This window comes from Chiroxiphia lanceolata, chromosome 1 (genome assembly GCF_009829145.1).
Source record: "Chiroxiphia lanceolata isolate bChiLan1 chromosome 1, bChiLan1.pri, whole genome shotgun sequence".
Classification (NCBI taxonomy): domain Eukaryota; kingdom Metazoa; phylum Chordata; class Aves; order Passeriformes; family Pipridae; genus Chiroxiphia; species Chiroxiphia lanceolata.
The window spans coordinates 110,102,941-110,128,090 of NC_045637.1; the positions used below are offsets into that span (position 1 = coordinate 110,102,941).

The 25,150-nt window shown below is 34.3% G+C and overlaps 1 protein-coding gene across 6 annotated transcripts in view; it reads right to left on the reverse strand.

Annotated features, from left to right (window-relative positions):
* The window catches only part of ULK4 (unc-51 like kinase 4), a 224,203-nt gene that overhangs the window by 121,611 nt on the left and 77,442 nt on the right, over positions 1-25,150 (reverse strand). For all 6 annotated transcript variants that reach the window (XR_004357069.1, XR_004357058.1, XR_004357057.1 and 3 more), the window contains exons 23-30: positions 23,749-23,882; positions 20,697-20,818; positions 20,322-20,378; positions 17,233-17,284; positions 17,048-17,142; positions 7,826-7,877; positions 7,582-7,726; positions 3,155-3,247 (exon numbers count right to left, since the gene is read on the reverse strand). Coding sequence is in view for 3 of the 6 variants with exons in the window: in XM_032687664.1 (XP_032543555.1) it covers positions 3,155-3,247; positions 7,582-7,726; positions 7,826-7,877; positions 17,048-17,142; positions 17,233-17,284; positions 20,322-20,378; positions 20,697-20,818; positions 23,749-23,882 (750 nt within the window). In the remaining 3 variants the exon portion in view is untranslated. The remainder of the gene's footprint in view (positions 1-3,154; positions 3,248-7,581; positions 7,727-7,825; positions 7,878-17,047; positions 17,143-17,232; positions 17,285-20,321; positions 20,379-20,696; positions 20,819-23,748; positions 23,883-25,150) is intronic.

Genomic DNA, 25,150 nt, shown 5'->3' on the forward strand with positions numbered 1-25,150 from the left:
CTATGTCTGACATCTTATCCACCCATATAACATTAAGTTGACAAACACACAAGAGGACAAAGTATTTTATGATACTGCTCTTTTTGAATACAGACTATGCATAGTTAAATCAGATCTCTCCCTGCTGCAGACATTTGCTTCCACTGTGAGTTCTATTCCTTGAAGAACTCTTCACAGAAGTACAATCCACCAAGACCAATTAACACAGGAAACAATTTTTTTTTTTTTTAAAACGAACTCTAAGTGAGGTTGTATCAGACAGCAATTGTTGCATGATGTAAAAACAGGTACAAAAAGGGAAACACCTGACTCAATTATACTCTAACCCATTAAGGTCAAAACAGGCACGGAAACACTCATCCTTTTCTAAAACTGGATTATCTTCCTGTGGATACTCATACAGTCAGATGTCCAAACACTTAAAGTATTCACAGAAACACATTAAAGTTGGGGTTTTTTACAGCTACCATCTTACACAAGAGAATTTATGTTTGTGAGAGATCTAATTCTGCAGCATACTAATGGGATATCACTAGGGTTTTCCACCGCTAAATTGAAAAGTGATAGAGAGGAAGGGCTCCCATAATAGAGAATGCTAGAAGTTACCTCCACAGTTGAGGAATGGCAGAGATTACAAAGTATTTTTTGTATTCTTACAAAATGTTAATTAAAGGCATTCAAAATACGTATTGTAATTAGTGTATTTTATCATAAGCTTAAAAATATAAAAATAATATAAACCCCATCAAAAATACAACAGTATTCAAATATCTGTGTCTATGTCACGTATAACAAACAACCTGTAATAGGAAACACAAGTGTCCAAAAATGGTGAAAATAAGATGAAATGTCTGTCCTCTGATATTACAAGTTAGCTAACTTACAATATCGGTTATGAAAAAAATGCAACAAAAAAATGGAGTGCATCTGTCTCCTTTCAAGTGCTAAAATAAGAACTGCTCAAATGTTGACGTCTCTATCAGAAAGCACACTGGTAAAATCTGAGTTGATGGGAAGAAGAATGATAAGCGTGAGTTACAAGAAAATTGGTGGAATTAAAAAAGAGAGAGCAAGAAAGAGAGAATGTGTTAGGTAAACATGTCTGAGAACAAGCTATCATATGGAACAAACTAAATAAATGCACAGTAGTCTTCATCCTCCTCCCAATTCAGTCTTTATTTCAAAATAAGGTTAATTATAGATATTTTTGAAAGGCAAGGAAACGGTAAGGTAAGTACTAATTTAACATTTCGTCGTTTTATAATTGTTTTGTTACCACCACTTTTATTCATTTAAAGTTACAGCAGAAAGCATCCATCCTTGAAAGCCAGGCATTGATAAAATGTAAGCTTGGAGAAGCTACAGAGACTCAGTGCAGTGACTTACATCACTCTTATCAGTACTAAAATGCAGTAGAGTTTTTCCACAAAGAACAAATTCAATCCCACAGGATTTGTGTCCAGTGTTATTTATTTACTTCCTATCACAATTTTTTCAGATATTTTCCATCTGTCTAATGAAAGGGGCGAAAGAGAACATATGCCTTTAGTAATTCTGAGCTCCATGAGAACTGATTAATTAGCCATCAAAACAAAACAGAACCAATTTTGATATAGTGTTCACTAGAGCATGTACCTAGTTTCCACTCTGGTCACTAGCATTTTGTATGAATATGAATATATTATTCCCCTCTGTCATGTAGCATTGGCTACTTCCATCAAAAGTTTTTGGGAAGCCAAAGAATCAGGAAGAAGACAGACCAAGGGATAAACTGCACTCTGTCAGAAACCTAGCCAAACAAATGATTTAGTGAAAGTAAAGAAGAGGACCAGTAAGACATGAGAGGAACAGAACAATTACAGATGGTTAATCTGGAATCTGGTAGCTGGTCCTTAAATGACAGAACTAGATATACTGGTATTTAAGATTATTAATAGTTTGTTGAATGTCCAGAGCTGCTCTTTAATAATATTAAGAAAAGAACTCCTGTCTGCTGCCAGATGACCATGAGGATCAGTGTGCATCCACAATCTACCTACGCTGAGTACAATGGCAAATACATATGATTCCTCAAATAAAAAGAATTCAGCAGGGAGAGGAAATGTGCTGCTAATATAATCAGCACTCAAGATACAGAAATATTCTTTATTACTCTTAGAGTATTAGAATATCTGTGGGTTAGTTCTAAAAGTGGATAACTGTTTTATTTGTTTCTATAATACATAAAATCCTGCAGTAGCATAAACAGTTTTTTTACAATAAAAACTATTCTATACAATCCAAAATATTTTAAATCTCTCTATTTCCTAGTTCATTTGTAGTCTACTTAGTATATTAAAGTACCATTCCCAGTAGCATCATAAAAGATTAAAAGAGGATGTTCCATCTTCTGTAATAAAAAGTTGCAAAACAAATTAAATTTCCTTCCTTATGTTTTTTATCTTGTGCTCATTTAAATCAATCAAAGCAAGACAGTACAATGTTCAGCAAACTCTTGGCTGTAACACATCAGACACCACAAACAGAGAACAGTGACTGCAAGAACAACCAGATTTTCTAGGCATATCCAGCAAGATAGAGAGATGCTTCCTAATTACTATTTAAGTTCCATGCCACTTTTTTTTTTTCCCATCACACTGTAAACTTTGGAACAAGAAGAAAAGATATTAAGATACTTTTAAACATACTGAGGGTACCTACATCAATCGTTAAAATCCATACTTAGGAACTTTTAAAACATAGCTATATTTGCAGAAAAACTGACCAGCTTACAAGTTAATTGACTCTTGTAAACCCTTAACAAATACATTCCCTTTGTCCTAGCTACAAATATGTTTAGCTAGAGAAAAATTTTGATAATGCTTTGGGGTTTTCTTTCTTTTATATTTTAATGATAATTTTAATGTTAAAATTCTTATGATTTTGTCTCTAGTGTTTTATTGGCTAAACCATGTTAAAATAACCAGGATCATATAAAATTGACATAAAAGACATAAGATTGTGTTCTATAACAAAAACTCTCCGGGAATTTTCTAAATCAAAGTGGTAGTCAAAGTAGTATGATAGTGAGATCTGTTATTGCTACTTCCTAACAGGAGAAAAGAAATTGAAACAGAAAGAACCCAGAGCAACAGAGAATGTGTAGTTGTATCACCTCACAGAAGCAGGGCTGTGCTCAGTCAGGGCCACCAACAGTTTCAGAGCGTACAGTGGTACCGGGTCTGGAGCCATCAGAATGTGCTCATACCTGAAAGGCAAGGTGGAGAAGAGGCAGAAACCGTGAGGAAAAAAAAAAAGGTCAAGAGATTCTTGTCAAAAAAGGGGATACTAAAAATGTGTCATTTCCCATTTCCAAACTTTATAATAACCACAATGGAAATACAATGCTGTTTGGAATTGTACAAAGCAACAATACTTGCTTACAGACAGTATTTTAAAGCCAGTATTAGATTAACTTTAAAACCAGCATTAATAAAATTTAGAGAGAGAGATACATAATTATAAAATATGTAACAGTATATACGCTTGTGTGTGTATATATGCATATATATATGCAGGTTGTATATATAACACATACATGTTTTATAACTATGAATTATATTAAAATATATTTATAAAACATTTATCTCGTCTACATGCATATGACTTATTTATTGATCTATAATAAATACTTCAATTTTTCAGAGACAAGTAGAAAATGAGCATCAAAATATTATGAAGATTTATTGGGTGCTCAGGAAGACCATCAACCATCTTTTTTATGATTAAGCTCTATATTTTGCCTACATGGCGATGTTTCTCAAAACTGAAAAAAACCCTCACATTGAGCTTTATATTTTATCTCAAATTCCAAAAAATATTGCTTTCACTGCAGCATACTTACATTCTCCACATAATACAAAACAGAAGAATATTAACATACTCCAAAACAATGTTTATTGAGAGCTATGGCAGTGAAAATAAAACTACAAAAAAATCCTCTTCAAAACATTTACAAATATCACCTCATGGTAATCTTTATAAGGGAAAACAGGCTGCTGAAAAGCAAAATGGACATTGTTGCTACTAACATTCCAGTGACGTTCTCTCAACAAACAGGGCTAATTTTATTGTGTTTAAGTCAAAATGTATCTGGATGGCAATAGGATACAATGACGGAAGTAAGAAAGATGTAAGCATAGAAAACCACAGACTCAGCTATGTCAAAACACAGTGTTTAATTACAAATAGTGCTACTCTAAACATGTGGAAGTAATAGAATAGGAAGCATAAATCTCATTTGTAAAACAAAAACCATGAAGAATTAATCAAGTACAAATGAAAGGATGATCTGTAGGAAAATGTGGTAGGTTATATGCAAAAAAAAAGCTTCCACAAAAAGAAAAAAACTGTAGTGTTCTGATGGGGGGAGGGGGTGGAGTAATGCAATTCACTGAGAATTTTACTTCACATCTTCAGATCCCTAGTGCTGGCTGAACTGAGGCATCTGGATCACTTCCCACCACCTGCGTGCTGACATACTCTACTGTGTGCTAGCTCTTCCCCTCTCTGCAGGCACACCACACCTCAGCACTCTGATTTATGCTGGAAGGAAGTCTAGAAGGAGATGAGGTGCTTTCCAGCCAAGTCTCCAATCTGGTCTATGACAAGGAGGGAGAAGCACACCAGCTGTGCAGTCTTGATGTAACCTGTGGGATTCCTTCACAGGTGCTAACATTCCTACATAGCCTATGGGCAATGTGTCATGGCTACTACACACTAACTTGAAGGTACTACTGTAGAGTTGCAAACCACATCTCAGTATCTACTGAACTACTGGCTACAAGTCAGTGTTGACTTCATGTCTATAGTGATTAAAATCTCCCTTTTAGAAATAACAGATTCCAGTTCCTCAAAGAAAATGATTTCTCACTGGTGATTAAAAAGTCCCTTCCTTCATAAAAGAAGAAAATACTCTAATGCATTAGTAGACACTGATCCCAAAAGCCCTATATGTGAGCAATACATATTCCTATGAAACATAATGGTACTATATGCAATTTTTTTTGCAGAGCCCATGACTAAATCTTCCAAGGCAAGCAGAGATGCTATCAGGTGACTCAGACACAGATTACTAGAGTCGATGTCTTGGCAATTAATATAAACACATTGCCTAACTAAAGGTCAAGAGGAGCTTTGAATATATGAATCTTCTCTGAAGGGCAAATACTCTGTGCTTGAGATACTTTATTAAATGAATGAGTCATCAAATGATTGCATCGCCACTTCAAAACACAAAACAGTTTAGTAACAGTAGAGGACATTTTATAAGGGTTCTGTAAACTCCAGGTTCTACACTGTAGGGAATTAACTTTGTCAATCTTTTCTATAAACAATTATGACAAAAAGACCTAAAGATTTAGAGATATAGACTTCCCTAAGATCTTAAAAAAGAGTGAACATTATGTCAAGTCTCTTGGACTTCATACTTGGAGAAATGGCTTAGCAGTCTACTAAGAACAAGCTACATAATCTTTCAAATGAAATAAAATTTATTTACACATTCCTCTATTTTGCTGGTTCTGGCTCAATTTTCAAATGATATATAACTAGGAACATCAAGAATTAAAATTAAATAGAACTGAATATAAAGCATTTGCCATGTATCCATTGTCTATAGCTGCAAGTTTCATTTTGGTTATGAAACGCTCAGGGGAATGACCTTCCAGTACAGTAAACTGAAATTTTATTACACTATTTCATTCTATTCAATTAAAACCCAATGAAGAGGCTAACTTCTTGATCTATAAATGCAGAAATATTTAATGGAATTACCATTTTATTGATGATGCAGAAGATGAGAACAAAGTGGTAATCACTGCACTCCTGCATATATCTCAAAATAAAGTCCATTTATATTTCATGCATAGTGAGCCACATTCTATTTCAAGGGTCAGTTTAACATTTAAACAAATTAATTTGAGGAAGATATTTACAGGAATGAAATATATACAGAAATGTGTATGACTATAATCTTTAGTAAAAAAAATCACATATTAAACCCAGATGTCCCTCCCTTCCATATTCAACAGCTCTCAGTTCTCAGTAGGCTCAAAAGGAATTGAAATATCCACTTTCCCACCCAGACTGCCCATGAACAAATAGCCATCACATACCTCCCCTTTTTTGACTGTCTTCCAGCTGAGTCTCACTCTGCCCCATCCTTTACCCAGCAACAGAAAGACTAAACATCAGCAAACACCTCTTCAGCCTCCAAATGTTCTCAGTTTTCAAGTAACCCATACTTCTTGGGATAGAGCTTTACATTATCTTTACAAGTAGGTTACACTGAATCTTAAAGCCTGGAACCAAGATTCTGAGCTGCTGCAAGACCCTTTCTCATACTTTCATACAACATAACGCATGCGAAGATAGCGCAGGTTCGGTCCCCAACGTAAAATCATATTTACTTTCAGACCAAAAAGCCCTGCCACCCAGTTGAGCTAATAAGCTCCAAGACAGTATTATACTGGCTGTTTTCCTTCTAGCTGTAATTAACATGACACACCCCTCCAAACACACATCCTCCAGGTCGTATAAGATTGACATGTTTCAAGGACAAGATGGACAAGGGCAAGTTTCAGAGCAAGGAAACTGTCTCCCTTGACTCCAGGTCTCTTCCCCTATCTGAAGAAAATTACCTGACAGCTTTTAATAATGCATATACTCTATTTTAAAAGTAATGTTTCCAGCTGCCATTTTAATTTGTACTGATACATTCTATATTTCCCAGAGGAAAAAAATGTGAAGAAAGGTGTGAAAGTTTCTCTCTAAAACTCTTGAGATGTCCTTCCAACTCTCTGTCATAGAGAAAAGTTTACATGTCTTGCATGGATAAAACTTTTCTCACTTAGGGCAGCTAAGTATTCATCACTTTTGAGAACCACACGTGAAAATACACTGTACTATTATTAGAATAATGTAAAATATGAATGATGACTTATCACTACTGTACTCATTTTATGTTCGTGCTTTCTTTCCCTCTACACACAGACGTTACCAGGTCACAGTCAGCATAACACAGAAAGCTGTCTTTGTGCTCACCTGCAAGTCAGCATGAAATGAGAGGCCTCATTTGACCATAGCCCTTGTAAATGAATTTCCAGGCCACATCTGGGTGAACCACGAAGGATTAACACCTGATGTACTACTCCTTTTTAAAAAGTTATTTGTTGTTCCATATGATATCAGAACATCTTACATGAAGGCACAATATCCAAAACAGACAAAAAGATGTTGTAGTTAGACTGTTCTAACTTTATTAGCAGAACAAAGAGTAGTATTTAAATCACAGCCCAAAAGCTAGGGGAAATCTTGCTTTGCTTCAAGAGCAGCCAGAGGCACAGTATCAGAAATGAGTGTCACACAGAAGTTGTGTTTGTGTTGTACATGTCAAAATACTAAATAAACCTAGGCAGACATGTTGGGCAGAGAACTCTGGCAGCAGTTAACTGTGATTCCTCTTTTTGCTTTGCCATTTAAACATAAAAAGGGTAGTTAAAACAAATACACTCCCCATTACAGGAGCAATATTATACTTACTGAGGCAGCAATAAATCTCTAATGAGAGACAGAAGCTTGCTGTTTGAGTCGAGGCTCTCCCCTTTCTCCTCATCCATGACCTCGTGGCTTAAAAGCAGTGATGTGGTTTCTGAGAGCAACCGCAAGCTGAAGAGTCTCCATTCCACTTGAAAATAAAGATGCCAAGAATGTGACCACACTGAAGCATAATTACAACAAAATGTGTAATTCATGGAAACTGCAGCTGATGTGCCCGTATACTTACCATTCTGACTGAGGACCAAAGAAACCAGTGGTGGGAGGATACAGTCTTCAACCTAAAACAGAGAATCAGAAAGATCTGGCTTAGATTATTCACAGATGAAAAAATAGAACAGAGATACACTATCATCCATATTTCTTCTACTGCTAGAGCCCTTAATCAAAGAGATGAATAATCATGGATATTCATCCATAATCACACTTACAAAGCCACCAAGTTAATTTTTCGCTGGTAAACTGCCATAAGTTAGAGACGTTAATGTACTTTGACATAGAAAACAACAGTAACATTGGTATAATTCTTTGACAGGGAATTTGAATTTAAACTAAAGAATTCAGTGCAGATGTAAGATATTAAGAAAAAAGAGTATTAGAGTATCTTAATCCCACTGCTTTAATCCATAAACTAATCATTGAATAAAGTTCAGATGAAAAATCCTTCTAACACAGAACTGCATAGAATTAAGATACACCAGGAAAGATGTACTACCTCTTAATTAAATATCCCTAAGCTTAATACAGATTCTTGAAAAAATTTTAACTTCCTTCATTTTAGTAATACACAGTCTTCCACTAAAATTTAAACTCACATACATAAGATTTGCACTACAAAAAAATATAATCCAGTCAACTCTTTATTGTCCATGAGGGTATTGTTACAAATGCATCATCTGTCACAGGACTAGTCAGCTTTGCTCCATTGGAAATCAACTGACGACAAACTAGTCTATAGTTCAGTTACAAAATAGTGTATTATTAGTATTCTCTATAAAAGAATTGCTAAGTCTTTGTTAAAATGATGCACACCTTGTCCTTGGATTTATTAATACAAATAAAATTGCTGCGTGCATTCTCACTACACTGTGGACAGAATTTGGCATAACAAGACTGTGTTATAATCCCCCGTGTGTTTTGTTTCAGTAATTAATACTAGAAGATAAAATTTCCCTAGAAGTATGCAGCTACTAATAAGAAACATCTACAGAAGCTGAAAGTATATATGAAAAAGGTCACTAAATGAAGTTAGCCTCTAGCCAGCAATAACTGCAGTTAGTAACTATTTCATTGCTGGTTGGTGGACTCTGTTAAATTAATCCCTGACATTAAGGGATTCATTTACTCTAGCTTCTTTCACTTATGAAAAAAACTACAAAATGCCTTTGTTCCATACTTTTAATAAAAGAGTTAAAAGGATTCTGCTTGAGATATGAAGTCAAACTTGCAAGTCAAATTTGCAAGTACAAATAGCAAGACCTATATAGATAACGATATATCTCATAGCTGTAGTGACTTTTGTAACACTTCATGATTTTGAAATATTTCATGGTCTTTTCAGTTAAATAATAAAAGTACACTGCATTCCAACAACTCCATTAATGCAAGTTTCTGAGCTGTTCTACAAATGGCAATGTATCAGTTATAGCACACCAGTGAGGCAGGAAAAAAAAAAAGGTATGCACTTGAGACCTTTCAGTCCAAGAAACCAGTTCAACCTACTGCAATGCTTCTTAAATGAAGAGGCACACATAAGTGATAAATTAAAGGTGTGAGACAGAAAAGAGGAAAAGAAGCAGTTCTCGATTATCTGAAGCAATGTAGGGTCCTTGGATATTACGAATCATCCAACAGCAGGAGCATTGACTTAGACTTATACCAATTAAGATACAGCAGTATGATGCAACTTCAATTTCTAAAACTTAAAATCTTCTTTCACTTTTATCTAGCATTAACAGCAGTCTTTCCACATTAGTGAATGCAGTTAATCCAGTCATAAGTCTTTTCTAAGACAAATGTATTTTCAACTGTCACTGTAAAGAAGATTCTTTAGATCTTAAATAACTGTAGTAGATTTTTCTGAACTTTTTCTAACAAAAATATCAACTTTGGCAAACAAACTGTTTAGAACTGAATTCTCCATGGCAGGTGTTTGCCTCATGTCAGTTCAGTGTGGTGGGGAGATCAACTAAATAAAGCACTAATCCTATGAAAAATTATTTTGTTATGCAAAAGCATATCAGAATGCATATGCTGAAGGGAAAATCATGTATTCAATTTGACATGAACATTAAATCAGGTACTTCCTAACTCCACAGCCCTAATCTTCTCTCCATGCCATTTGGGTCACTGTTTTTTTCACTAATTTTTCCATTTTACTAATGTGAACACAAATATGTAAACAAGATATGAACTTTGCAAGTAATTATTGAGATGAAATAAACTGAAGTGTAATAGTACATAAAGTATTTTTAATAAATTCACCAGTAAACTACAAATGTTTCAGCCATTTATTTATAAGAAGCATGGTATTAGTATTTTGGCAAAGAATACTCAAACAAGCACTCGTTCCTTCTTTTTTTAAATGGCTTCTGATGTTTATGTGGAATCAAATCTCCATATACGCATGAAGACAGTCAGATACAGGGTTTTTTGTCTCAGTCTTTATCACTAAGATTGCTCAAAAAAAGGAAATACTCTTCTTTAAACAGACTAGATAGGAATATGATCATATCTGTATATCATAAGAGTTCCTACCATCTTTTTAAATAGCCTGATATCCAGTTCATGATCCATACCTAACTGTCCAAAGCCAACACTGTATTTCTCTGTAATGATGGCATTCAAAAGCTGTGCTGTCATAACTGTGCTGTCATCAGTATCCAAAATTGCAACGAAATATTAAAACTTCCATACACACTACATTCACATCTTCAAACTATAATACATAAGTACAGGACTAAACAAAAACATAGCTCAAACCTGATAATCCTGTTTCTGACAACTGGAAAGGAGTAGAAAGGAGTAGGAGAAATAGACTAAACTTAAAGCACAAGTCTAGTTTCTTGTAAAGTAGTTCTTGAGTTAAGAGATTTCCTATGCTGACGTTGTACCTGTATTTTTGCATTTAATCTTTTCTCCCAAATATTTGTCCAGTCCTACCTTAAATGTATTTATAATTTTAGCACATGCAATACCTATGGCACTGAATTTTACTCTTTAATTTTGCCTTATGAAAAAACACATCCTTGCTTATTTTAAAGCAGCTAATTTGATACATATTCTTATTTTACAATATGAATAATTATTTTCAAATCAACTTTCCCAGGTTATTTGCAATACAATACTCTGGAATTTTTTATTTCCAAGCTGAAGGTCTTACCATCTCAGGCCCTCCTTGCATCATCACCCTGTACTTTTTCTTGGTAAGCTTCACTCCCTTTCAGAGTGAATGACCACAACTGCATTCAGTATTTGAGGCTTGAGGGCACCGTGATATTACCATGGTACAGTGGGTTTTTTCTACTTTTTTGTCTGATCTTTTACTAGTCCTTTCTAATAATCTAGTTGTCTTTCTGATTACTGCTGAGTAAAAAGCTATCATTTCCATAGAAAAATGATGCTAAAAGATTTCCAGAACAGTTTCAAGTAGTTTAGAGTTTGACACTGTGTAAGCACAGTTGAAATTATTTCCCCCATGTGCGTTATTTGACATTTATCAGTATTGAATTGCATGTAATTTTATTCTCCTTTCACTATGTATCTGGAAACCTTCTGCAACTTCTCTGTCAGTTTTAATTTTCACTGATATGAATAATTTAGGGTCATAAGTTACTTCAGTCACCTCCCTTTTCTGGATTAGTTGCAAGTAGCACATGTTGCAACACATCTTTGTAAGGCAACACTCTTAAAATACCTAAATTTTTAAAAACTGATCTCTATTCTCAACTTAGTAAATTTTAACTAGTCAGAAGTTGATCTATTTGAGGGCAAGAGGGAAGGGCCACTAATGGATTTGAAGTCTTTGGTACATGACTGTCAAAACCTTTTTGGAAATTCAAGTATTCTATCTGAAACCAAAACATCTGTCTCCATAATGTTCACTAATTTCTGCAAGAAAAACTCTACTAATGAGGTATGAGCACCCAGCAAAAGCTGTATGCACTTTTCAACATTACTTTATTATGTACAAACCCCAGATCTTTGGAGTCTGCATGCTACTTCAATCCTCAAAGAAGAAAGAGGGACAAGCTACAGTTTCAGAGCAGTGAAGTACTCACCACCTACTAAGAAGGGCTTGAAAGAGAGGACTGTAATTTCAGTCCTTCTCTACATGTCTCCACTGTTCTGGCGATGTCAGACATGAGTCCTGCACCCTAAATATTTGTGCCAGTTTGTTAGAAACAAACATTGCCTTAGCTTTTCTTAACCTCACCAAGCAAAGTCCAGGCTTCACAAGTACCCACTATAAAGCAGTTGTAACACTGCAAGGGCTCACAGTGGAAGGATCCAACACACTAATCCCTATTTAGTGGGAGGTACCCCCTAAGAATGAAGGTGGAGAACTAAAATTCCATTCACCTGTGCTGCACAGCAAGGATGAATTCAACTATTGAACGTATACATGCAACCATCATGTATTAATGAACTAGCATATAACCAAAGTTACCCATTATCCCCTATAACTCAGGCAATGTTTATATGGACATATTAACCCTCTTCTCAAGGTCACAGAACTTGCCTTAATATGATTAACATTAGCAATAACAAACAAAATAGTTCCCTTAATTAAAACTAAGTTTTAGACCTCTTCAAATCAGTGCTTAAGACCAAAGCCTTGACACTGGGTGGACACAAAAGGTAAGCAGCCTTAAAGCCTGGTCCATTTGAGAGCCATGCTGTTCTCAAGCGCAAATCAGACCACAGAATTAAGCTTACATATAGAAACTATGCTATTCATTATAGGCAGCTATCGTATCCAAATTCACAAATAACTATGTTCATTACTTTCAGAGATTTTTCTAGAGGTATCTTGTTTGTTTTGGTGTGCTTTTGTTTAACTTACAACTGGCCATTCAATAAAAACTTGGTCTTGATGATCCTTGTGGGTCCCTTCCAACTCAAAATACTCTGTGATTCTACTGAGAAATATCTTCTCCTCGTCCTTTCTTCAAAGCAGAACATACCAAAGTGAAGACCATCAGCTCCCAAAACTTTTTTTCCAGTCACGTGTCAGAGTTACAACATCATCAGCTTGACATTTATTCTCATTAAAATTTCACATAAAAAGTTACTGCTGAAAGTGACTATGGAATTAAGATTGTCCTGCTTTCACGTTTCTTAAAGCATGTGCTGGTGGCACAGCATACACCTTATGTTTTAATATCACCAGTAATCTCTCAGAACACAATAGAAAAAATAATCTAATGCATGTTAGAATGGATTGGGAAGAAGGATGACACTTGTGTAATTTTTATTTAAAATTCCTCAGAACTTCAGAATCTTCATTGAGGATTGTTTTTTTCTTCTGGGAAGAGACAGCACTGATTGACTGACTCAGTATGTCAATTAGTAGAGAAATGGTTTCACAAAAAAGTCTCATGTCATCTGGATTAGTTTAATGGACAGAAAGCCACATGGGGTGTAGAATTTTCATCTACTTGAAAAGGGAAAGTGGTTGAAAAAATTCTGTACAATATGTTCATATAGTCATATCCTATATTGACAAAACTAAGGTGTCAGTGGTTAGATCAGAACAGCCTGTGGATGAAGAACATCAATGATGCTGAATCAAGAAAAAAGCACATGCAGAAGTTTCTAACCCTTATGTTGTCATCTTTGGTGAAGTAATAACTCTCATATTGTCAAACAGTAGATTTCCATGTCATATAGCTTTTCCCTTGGCTTCCTATCAAGCAACTCATCATGTTCGGGGTGCTTTTATTTTAGCGTGATTCATAAAATAAGTTTTAAAACCTTGAGGAAGAGAATCACTGCTGACAACTTTTGCCTTAACCAGATAACAACTTTCATGCTTCGGGTAAAAGATCATCTGTGCATTACACAAATCATTTTTGGGAGCTAGTTAGAGTATAGAAAGGACTCCCACAGGAACCGCCTGCCATCGCGAGCCTCATCACTGCTCTAAGTGCTCTGAATTAGCATATGTCTTTTTTTCAGGCAAATAAATATACTTAACATAGAAAAGGAAAATGCAAATGATACAGTCGGTACAGAATTATTCAACTTAATTATATCTGAATATTTATCAAAAATTGGATAATCAATATTATTATAACACTTAGTATCTGAATTTAATAAATATTTTTCCATTTTAGGCAGGTGGAGGAAACAAGCAATTGGCCTTCTGCCAGTTTGAGAAATTGAGGTTTATATTTCAATCCAGTCTGTAGAGACTCTTCTTGATGACCTTCATCATTATAATCACATACCTGAAAATCTAGTTCTGTCAAAAACTGCACAGTCACACAAACTGTTAGTCTTTATATCTTGTAACAATGCACACAACTGCAAGCAAAAATGAAATTACTGCTCACTGCTGGCATTCACTTGAGCGCTTTCAATTAATTTCTGTTGACTTTATCACACTTTGCCATATCTAATACAGTCACTCCCAACAGAAATGAAGCTCCTCAATAATTGGCTTCAGGTTGATGGTAATCAGAAATTTGGTCACAAAAAATTAATTTTTTTTTTCTTGTTTCAAAGTACAAATACAAAGGCAAATCAAACATGAACTAAAACCCAGAACAAGCAATTCTTTGCTTTTCAAAGTGGGAAAGAACCTGAGATGTTGCTCCTAAATTCCCGCTAAATTATACAATTTCCATTGCAGCTAAACTAAAACCAGAACTCACCTGAAAAACTTTCTGTTTCTGCTTGCTCAATATAACCTTACTTTTTATTAAATTAAACATCATTAAAAATGCATTTTATTTCTTGTTAGAGACTTTAAAGCAATGTCATTGTAGAAAAAAATGCATCCTCTCAAGAAGGTTTTGGCCTTTCCTCAGCCCCACTCTCCAAAATCCTCTTTGTAACCAACTTTGTCTAAATGAGCATCCAGTCTTCTGATCTCAGCCTAGGATTCAAATTTCTCTCCAGTAAAAGAATTTCCTATTAACCACTGTTATACTTGAATATTGATCTGGAAGCTTGAACGTGTCTTGCTTCAACATTTTAAAAACGCACAAAGTTCTACTGGATGCTGGCATTTATATTCATAGATTCCAGTCATGCTCACATAGAAGCAATTAGAAGATATCCCCTGAGTAACAACAATTCCAAAAATAGTCTGTATGCATCATAGAAGATGAAGTATCACTTTCCTCTAAAGTAATGTATGCTGCATATTCAAGTATAATTAGCACACTAGACTTCATAAATAGTATTAAACTAATTACTGTTCGCACCACTAGTGGCAGATGTGGTTAGAGATTATTAATTGCAATGGACAATTTCGTGAATTTAACATAGAAAATGCAAGGCGATTTCTCCACTTTAGTTTGAGTCTGAATGATTATTTGCTGAGTATCAGAAGGGCTCTTCTAAATTATGAAGAACTGTTATTTATGAAAATGAGTGAGTGAAGTAATAGATTTTCTAAAAAAAAAAAAAAAGCTGTTCATTGACAAGGATGTAAATCTACACCTATTGTAAATCAGGGAAACTACAAAAGTAGTATGTGTCAGAAGTACTGGACAAGGAGGAAGTCAGGGAGAAAGTTTTATCTCTAGCTATGTAACTGACATGCTCAGATGGATTTTAAATAAACATCTAAAACTTCCAACACGTGAGATGAAGTAAACTGTTCCCCAGAAATCTAGATACTTCAAAACTCATCTACTGCCAGCCACGGGTTACTTAACAGAGACTAGGATAGTCACACTCTGGTTTCACTAAAACATTCTACTGAACGTGGGGATTGGTGCAGAATTGTAAAGAGGAACTATCTCCTTGGTGCTATTCCAGGGAACCCCCCCTAGACCATTAAAACTTAAACAGGTAAGGGAAATTTATTTAATGTGCTGACACATGCTATTGTTATCTCAGTAAATGTTGATGGACTCCCACAAAAAACGATACATATTTCTGTCACTATAAGACATACTGATAACCCACAAAAGTAAAGCAATTATTTTTTTAAAATTGAGGTGATTCTAGAACGATACAGATATAACACAGTGAGAAGCAGGCTGACAGGTACGTAGGGAGATATCAGCAGGCATTCATACTTCACCTACACTTAACATTTCCTTCCTAGGACATTATTTGCCATATTAGTTTAAAGTAAATTGAACTGTTTAGTTCTGTACTATTTTTCCTCTAACTATTAATTAGTTAGCTTTGTTGCATAACAATCATTTTCTTGAATACACTCTTTTGTGAGCATAATGAAAAAAAATCTCATTCAACTTATTTAAATTCGAATTTATATTTTGGATTAATTTTACTATTTTCACTTATTAAGACTTTATAATCTAAACATGTGCACATCAAATAGAATTCAGCTTCTAGAAATACTCAGTTTTTAAGATCACCCATTCTTATTTAGCACAATCCCTAAGATCTCTCATTCTTACTTATTTGCTAATGCCTTTCTTCATATAAGTGCTATATTGAGTGTGCCTTTAGCCTAATTCCAATACAACGCATAAATTTCAATTTGAATCAAACAGTCATCCCAGTAAGTATAATGGGTTATACTTTTGGTGGGAATTCAGGCACAAAAACGCATTGGTATAGGTTACAATGATTTGCCAAACTGATTCAAACATTCAGACCTCCTGATTTCCTGACAACTGTTCCATGACATAATTGTTCTGTCTTCAGCTAGCTTAGCTAACAGTAGAATCTTTTAACCAAAAACTTCAAAGAAAACAAACCTTAGTAATGTAAGAAGCTTATAGCATGTGGGTTTGGTAATTGTAATGCAATTTTTGAGTAAGAAATCTGTTACACTTAAAAAAGCAAGCAAACAGCAACAACAACAAAAAAACCCCCACGCCATAACTGAAATTGATGATCTCATCAGGAAGAATATGATGGAATGGGATCAATCCTGAGGTGGTCTTTGCAAACTATGTTAAAAGCATAATGACAAATAAAGTGGTGATATTTTCACTAATACATAGCAATAAACTTGCTTTGAAGTTGAAGAAAGGCTTACAGAATCAAGAACATTACTTTTAAAGTTTAAGTCCTTCTAATTCTTGCTCTAACTTCTCAACTAAATACAGTAAACTGAGTCTGAATGCCTTGCTGCTACTTTGAAAATCTCTCTATAAACGATAAGTATTTTTCCTGTCAAATAGAATCACAATGCATTTTAATCCATATTTTAACCAGTTTCTAGATCTTCAAAATATTCTATTTATTAATGGAATTAGGCCTACTAGCCCGCAACTATTCAAATTGTTGCCACACTTACAGTCAAGTGATGCATTGTCAACAAGCTGGGATGCTCTGTTACTGCTTCAAAGGTCAAAAAAGTAGTCTTAATCAACTCTTCTGATGCAGCTTGCCCTAATGGTAAAAACCATCACATTTCCTTATAAAATGCAACCGTTATAATACCTGCATATTAAAGTACTGCAGTATCATAGGTTACCTCACCTATTGCCCTGTCCAAGTTTATTTCTCCTGATTCTATTGATCTGACGAACTCCTACAAAAGAAGCAGCATTTATGTTAAGACACTTTAGGAACAAAAATTAGGAAGCATAATCACTCAACAATTACAACAGGAAATTCTTTAAGGAACTGTGTAAATACAAAATGTTAATGCACCTATAGAAATACTTTCATATTAATTAATTAAGACTGAAAGTACTAATGATCTAGCTGTTCTAATTCCGCAAGTCTGTAATGCTGCTGGACATTTAAATGTGGAGTACAGTAAAGACTATTAGTCTGAGTAATATCAGGAATTATAACATTTCCAGCTAAATAGACTGTAATGAAATGTCTTTATTTTTAACAGAAAACTGTAATTTCTTAGAAGACTTTGAACTACCCTGGAAATGGCTATGTCAAAATAACTCACTAAAATGACTGAAGACCCCTCAGAAAATGCAATTTTCTGTTATTTGTACCATCTTTTTGATCTCCATGCATACTACACACATTATAGATACAGTTACACACAGAAGAACATGTAAAAAATGCATACAACTTTCTATAAAATAATCACCTAAATTAATCACCATTTTAAGGAATGGGGCAAGACAATATTAATAATCTGGGTTAAGTAAATATTTTACAATTAGACTCACTATTATTTTGCTTTCATTTCTGTGCATTGCTGTTTATTTCACGGGGTTGCAAAAGCCATGTTATTAACATTTGCTAAGGAAGGAAAATTCTCAGCAGAATTTGTAGAATGCTCTTCTTTACTAATACAGCATTTAAGAAAATGGTACTTGTTTTATATTTCACTACCATTTAAAATTTCGTTATATTAAATTGGCAGAAGTATCTACATGGGTTATCTTTTTTCACAGTATGTAAGAAACATCTGAAGGATTCTTCTCTAATTAAAAATGGAGTTAGAAACTAATTATATATTTCATTGCTTAAAAGCATCTCAGAGGCAGTCATAAAAAACAACTGCTTCTATAAGAAAAATCTTCCTGATCATTTGAAAAAAATTACTAGGTATTATCTAATTAAGTAGTTTTGGAAGAGGGTAAATTATTTTGTAACTAAGTAGTAAACTTATTAATAGTTTTCAATCAACCTTCTCGAAGGTGAAATTTTGTTCATTTTAAGACAGTTTCACACCACCATAGTCTCAAAACTAATTTGGAAAAATCAAAGTAGTTGGTGCAAAATTTGTTTATTTCTTTAACTTTGCATTAGAAACACAAGAAAGAGATGCATTAATTTAAGAAAAATGCAACTATCTGGGGTTTCTTAAGCAACGGAGAGAAATGGTGTATGTGTGTTTCACCACAGGTGATTCTGACCAGTAGGAGCCTGCCATTAGCTGTGCCTTTGGGGCACAGTGTGTCCTCCATGTATTTATATTCACAGCAGAAAACATGAAAGGACTGTCCTGACTCCCTCTCAATTTCTTTGCTCAACGCTACTGAAAATTACAGTGATGATAGAAGTAACTTCAAAGCAGCAAGGAAAAAAATTCTCCATGAACAACCATTGCAGGAAAATAACTTTTCCTTCCAGATACCAAACATTTTTCCACTCCTCATAATTTCTTATTGTTAAGAGTAAGATTTTCGAATAAATCAGGAAAACAAAAAAGAACGAAACAAACAAAAACTGAAAGACTGACTTGCTAAAGTTTTAGAGGCCTCAATTATAGCACAGTACTTTGAAAAAGTACAAGCTGATGATCGAATGTCCCTTTATAGATGTCAGTGGGAATGGTGTTAAACACAAAATTCCAGAGCTGCCTGACAGAATGGATAGTTACTCTTTCAGATGCAATTATATTAGCCATATAATAACACAGTTACACAGTTACATAAAATGGATTAAAATTTTTCAGATATACTACTTTCCCTCCCTTTTTCACGTGTAAATTAGTGTATGTAAGATCCTGAATTGCCTTTTTCAATGGAGACAGAACAAGATGCAGGAAATATTGAGTAATTTGCTGCTCCTTGATTTGAGGAGAAAGCAGTGCTAGTACAACTAGCCTGACTTCCTCAGTCAATACTTCAAACAAGCTGGAGGAACATCAAAAGAAAACTTACATTATAACTGGTCCGTTGCACCTCAATTGTTGACAGAAGAATTTCACCTTCGAGAAGGTTGATTGAAAACTATTAATAAGTTTACTACTTAGTTACAAATGCTTCAAAGGGATAAAGGGCTTTGTAATTCAAGATCTACAGTTTCAATTTTTTTTTCATCATTTTAATGATAATTTTTATACAAATATTTTAGTAGAGCTAAATTAAACTCACATTTTCTTGGAACCAAGAATCAAAGGAGAAAGAGAAGGGAATCTGAACATATAACTAGAATCTAATTGTTTGTAGTAAAGCATTTCTTCATGCTATTGTGGAGGTAAATCCCTAGTTGTCATTTATGAACTCATGCACTTAAAAGTATTTGCTTAACTCTGAAAACACAATTTTAGAATATTCTTTTTTCATCATTTAGCATAAACAACTGTTTTCATATGAAATTACATTAGAACTGTACTACTTCATTTCTGCTATACTATCCTATGGCACTGTTAAAAAATTAATTTTTTATAGCTAATGTCATAAATAGGTTATGGATGTAAACATGAGACAAATATCTTAACTCCATAGCTTTTCATCAACTAAATACAGTGTAAAAGTACTGGCAATAAGAAAAAGGTGACAAAAGGAAACAAAACCTTAAATATAGATTGGATTATAAAATTTCTCTTTCATTTCTACTCAAAAAATACTAGCATGAAATTCTACAGAGAATATTCTGTGTAATTTAGAGCTAAAGTTTTATACTCTAAAATAAAGCACACAAGAAATTCTCAGTTTATCAAATATGTGCAGAGTTTCCCTTTGACCCAAAAATATTTTCTGATTATAAATAAAGTTTTGTATATAATCAAAGCTTAAAACATATGTTCAGAAAAAAGTCCTCTCTCCAATTTAGAAATTTAATGTAATTTTATTACATTAAAGCAATTCCCAAAATTTTATGCATAGGTATCGTAAAAAATATTTAACTTAGATGGTTATACTCACAAGTAAGGTGCCATAGTTGAAAAGAAACTCCTTTGTGACTATCTGGGGACGAAATACCTATTTGAATTTAGCCAAAATTGGAAAAAAAAAGCCTGTTAAATGCATATCTTATGACCAGAAAAAGTAAACCAACTATTTCACATGTTAAAGAAAAAGAGGACAAAATATGTATTTGTTGCTATCACTAGAGATGTTTTACGATGCACAAAAGTCAGACATCTTTAATGCTGTTTCATAGTTGGAATACTCATCAACATACCTACACATTAACAACAGTTCTATTTTATTCATTCTGATCACAATCAACAGAAATTAGATTTTGAGAAAATATAAATTTGTCCTTTGTTTAACAAATTTGGTGGGGGGGGGAACTACCTGGGATGTCACAAGGTGAAGCACTACAGGCATCATAGGAAGGCACATCTTCAGCTGTTTGGCCTGAACCGTTGATGGGTGTTTACGTCCGGAGACATTAGTTAGGGCAGTGAGAATGTCACCTACAGAAAACAACATTTCAGGCTGATTCAACGTAAGTGCTTCACTAAACAACAGCAAATGACATATAATAGATCTCTGTTTCAGTAGCCTCTGTTCACTCCTGTCTTCTCCCTCCAGCTGCAAGTAGTGTTCGTGTGACTGTATGATAAATCGGGCTGATCCAGCATTTCTCTTCCCTTGCTCAGTGTTCAACCAGGTCAATTTCCTGCTCTGGCTACAGGGACAGGCACGCAAAGGTGACCTCTGGTAAAACTCTGAGGACAGAAATATGAGGTGGGTGGTGAAGTAAAGGTGAAATTATCCCTCTTGGCAGAGTGGACTTAAACTGGCTTTTGGTGACTACATATGCATGGAATTATTGTATTGAAATTTTATGGGTGCAATTCTACTTCCAGCGAAATAAGAAGCAAAATTCTCGTGACTTTCAGCTAACTAAAGAACTGAATGAACCATGATTAGTGGGTGACACATGCTGAAGCAGTATGTTTTCCCTGTAGCATAGTTCAACTGGAAAAAAGAAAAAAAAAATCCTTTCCCCCTGCTCAAAAAAAATCCCTTCACCAGCCATGCACACACATACTCTCATGCACAAATTTAACCACGATACAAGTGTGCTAAAGCTATAGGAATTCTCATAAAAGAGGTAGCACCAATTCAATGAGACAACTTAGTTGCCTCCATGACAAACCTCAGATATGATAATAAGTGAACAAAACTTTAATTGCAATATTGAAAATTATGCTTCAGGCTTCAGAAGAGACATAAAAAACAAGGAACGTTATGCTAAATTTGTATTACATTACCTATTGTCTAAGCAAAGCAAGACCTTTTCTGCATGGGATAAAGAATAGAAGCAGCATGAGAATAGTCACAGCTCATATGCAAGGAAAGAGAAGGAAAATTCTGTCCCTATAACCTGAAAATATTAAAAGCCAAATGCTGTCTTGAAAGAACACTTACTGTATTTTTTCCCTTAAAAGGGAGCTGTTCAAAACTGTAAACGTGAAATCACAAGACATTAAACAGATAAAGGATGGGATTCAGTATTTTATATGATTTTCAGGCTAGAAAAGGCCCTTCCTTTCAGAATAAGTCAGAGTTTAATCATGTTGAATAATACCAATGCTTTTCTTCTGCTCCCATGGAGTTCAGTTTTCAATATAAGCAGAAATGACAGAGCCTGGAACTAAAGCAGGCTGTAAAAATACCTAGCCTTAAAGACTTGACTCATTCGCTGCTGAAGGAAAAGTGTTGCTTAAAACTCTCCCAATGCATAAACCAAAACTCTATTTTTTCATTGATACATTTTTGTTTTAAATTACACACAATATTGTAATTCAACAAGAACTCTCTGTGGTTAGTAACAGTTTACTGAACAATCTACTTTCTATAGTGTAGGGACTATATAATCATCACATTAGGTAATTCTGCAGTTGATAAATTGACAGATATGGCTACTTTCACTTTTAGCATGATCTAAGCAATTTATATCTACTTCCTAGAAATAGGTAAATATTATAAATGCAAAAATAAAATTAATTGCTTATTTATAACAACTGAAAACTTCTAAAATTATCCAGAAGATTAACAATTTATTTAATTTGTTTAAATGTATCTTTAAGGCCAATTTCTACAACTTGTTAATCTATTTGGTTTATAGCTACATCTGGTGGAAGAAGATGGGATCAGTAAGGAGCTTACATAAATACATATTAAAAAAGCCAGCTAGGATTAATTTTAAATCAACAGTTAAACTGCTTTTAACTGTTCCAGTTTTCAAATCTGATTATTTTTCTTAGGAGCCCATACCAGCTCAAGCAGAACATGTTCTCTCATCATATTCACAGCAATAAAAACCCTACTGACAAATGTGGATAAATATGGATACATAACTTAAGATTAAGGAAAACAATCAACACACAGATCTAGTTTGGAAAAGAAAGGAAAACAAAGTGTAAAAATTATGCTTGATATCAGTTGTCAACAATGCGTTGAAATTGTAAATCAGCAGTAAACACGTCTAAGCAATTGATATATTATGTATTATAACAGTAACTATATATTTGATGTATTCAACTTTCAGATTCTGAGGAAATGTCAGGGCCTGCTATATTAGTTGCATAAAGCATATATAAACAGTATGAGGTGAATTGCTGCCTCAAACATTTATAGTCTGAGACTTCCATCCTGAAATATAGCCAATATGCAAACCTGATATTTAGTTAGAAAAAAGGGATGAGATGTTTGCAGCAAGGCAAAAATTTGCATTAGCATAGGAAGTAAAATTTCTTTTAAAATAGCAGCATGACATTTAGGTTTGCTAACCTTTGCAGTGCTACCACTTCATTTTCAATATCCTAGCGATAATGTAGAAAAGATGAAAAATACATCAGGTATCATCTCATCAGAAAATAATTTTATGAAAAAAATGCTCTTATGCATGAGCAAATCAGTCTCAGACATCTAAAACAACTGAAGTATCTAGGTTGAAACTTTCCAGGAAAATTGCCTGGAGCAAATACTCAACACATAAGTTTCAGGGTAAGTGATTACCACGTACTCAGAGATTTGCCCTATTGCATCTCTCTCAGCTCTCTGTTTTGTGGGGCAAATTTGCTCTTAGGTTTTACAATGTTTATAATACCTTTAGAACATGGATAAAACTTCTTGTACATTTGAGCCTCATTCCTGACTGAACTGACAGGGTAAACTCACCATTTCACAAGTACAAAACATTAATATAGGAGATCATGCATTCCAGTACAAAATATCTGATTATGACACAACTACAAAACTTCAGGAAGCTGATAGAATGCAAACTTTATGTAATCAGACAATTCAGTCTTTCCACCTGAATATGTAAGGAGAGATTTGGTTCTTGAGGGAGTAAGTAAAGGTAAGGTTTGTTCAGTTTATCAACTGAATTTACCTAGAATTCCTGGCAGCTCCCGCACAATGTGATAGATGAGAAGATCCAGGCATTTTGACAGATATTCACTGCCACCTTGCTGCTCTTTTCCTGATGTGGTCTTCCTGCTGTCTCTTTCAATATAAATCACGAGCCTGCATTTAAACAAGTGCAAAACATTACCTCTCATAACAAAAAAATAACTCTGTATCTCAAAACTACTACTGAATCAGACATTTTTAGTATCTGTTGTTACAATCAGGATGATACATTGGTTTTGGCTCTGTATTTTTTTTAAATTTTAGAATTTTCTTTTAATATAAATAAACTTTAAGAATACCACAAATTACTCAGTCAAGGAACACAGGGAAGAAACTCCTAAGCTACTTTAAGTAAGTGCAACTCTACTAGTTTAAATTAATATGTGATGCTAATATAAGGAGTGAATCTCTCTGCAGACTTAGAGAGTGATTACAATCTACTTTTGAAATACACAACCAACATTTGCAATATGAGCAAAAGACTAAAGGCATTCATTTTCAACTCATAGGAGTTCCAAAAGCAAGACTAATTTAAGTCAATGTAACAAGAGATCAATCTTTCAATCCAGAAAAATCATACTACATAAATCATACTACAGCCCATTAAAATGTTAGCACTAGTTGGAATGGTCATATTGAAAGAGATAAAAGTCCAAACTAGCCTTACATCCTTTTTCTAGAAATCTGGTGTTCAAGATTTCTAAAGACAAGCTCAGTGCTCACATTCTAACTGGAAAGTGCTGTGTGGCTATGCCGTTCTGCAGAGTGACATTTCTCACAGTGAAATGGTAACTGATTTATTAGACAGTGGCTAACTTACAAGACATTGCTTTAGTAATACATCTGTAACGGAATGCTTCAGGCAAAATTTTACAATGCTTATGTGAATAGACAGAAGGGCCAGACTTCCCTTTAGGGGCATAATATTGACATCTTTGTTTCACATTCGAACTCCCTCCGGGTCCTGTGCAAAAAACTATCAATTACTGGTGAGTGAAATCCATGATCTGGATTTTAAGAATGTACTTCAGTACTATCTTTTTAAATACCCTTCTTATAATCAATGTTCTTTTATAGAACTGTGAAAATAACTTCTTTATACCTCAAGTGTACATAACAATACTGCAGGACTCACAAACACAAAATTTTATTCTAGGGAATATGTCTTTCCATCAAAAAGTTGATTTACTCAATGAAATAAAAACTACTTAGGAATGCATTTTGCAGAATTATGTTTCACATGACTGTTATTGAAAACTACAATCTTACCCTTCCTAAGCTGGTCTACAGAGACACAGAGAAGTCAAAAGACCCATTCAGTAACTCCTTTTCACCTCTGTGATAGCCCAGAAGCAACACAATTCAGCTGCACTTCTCAGAGA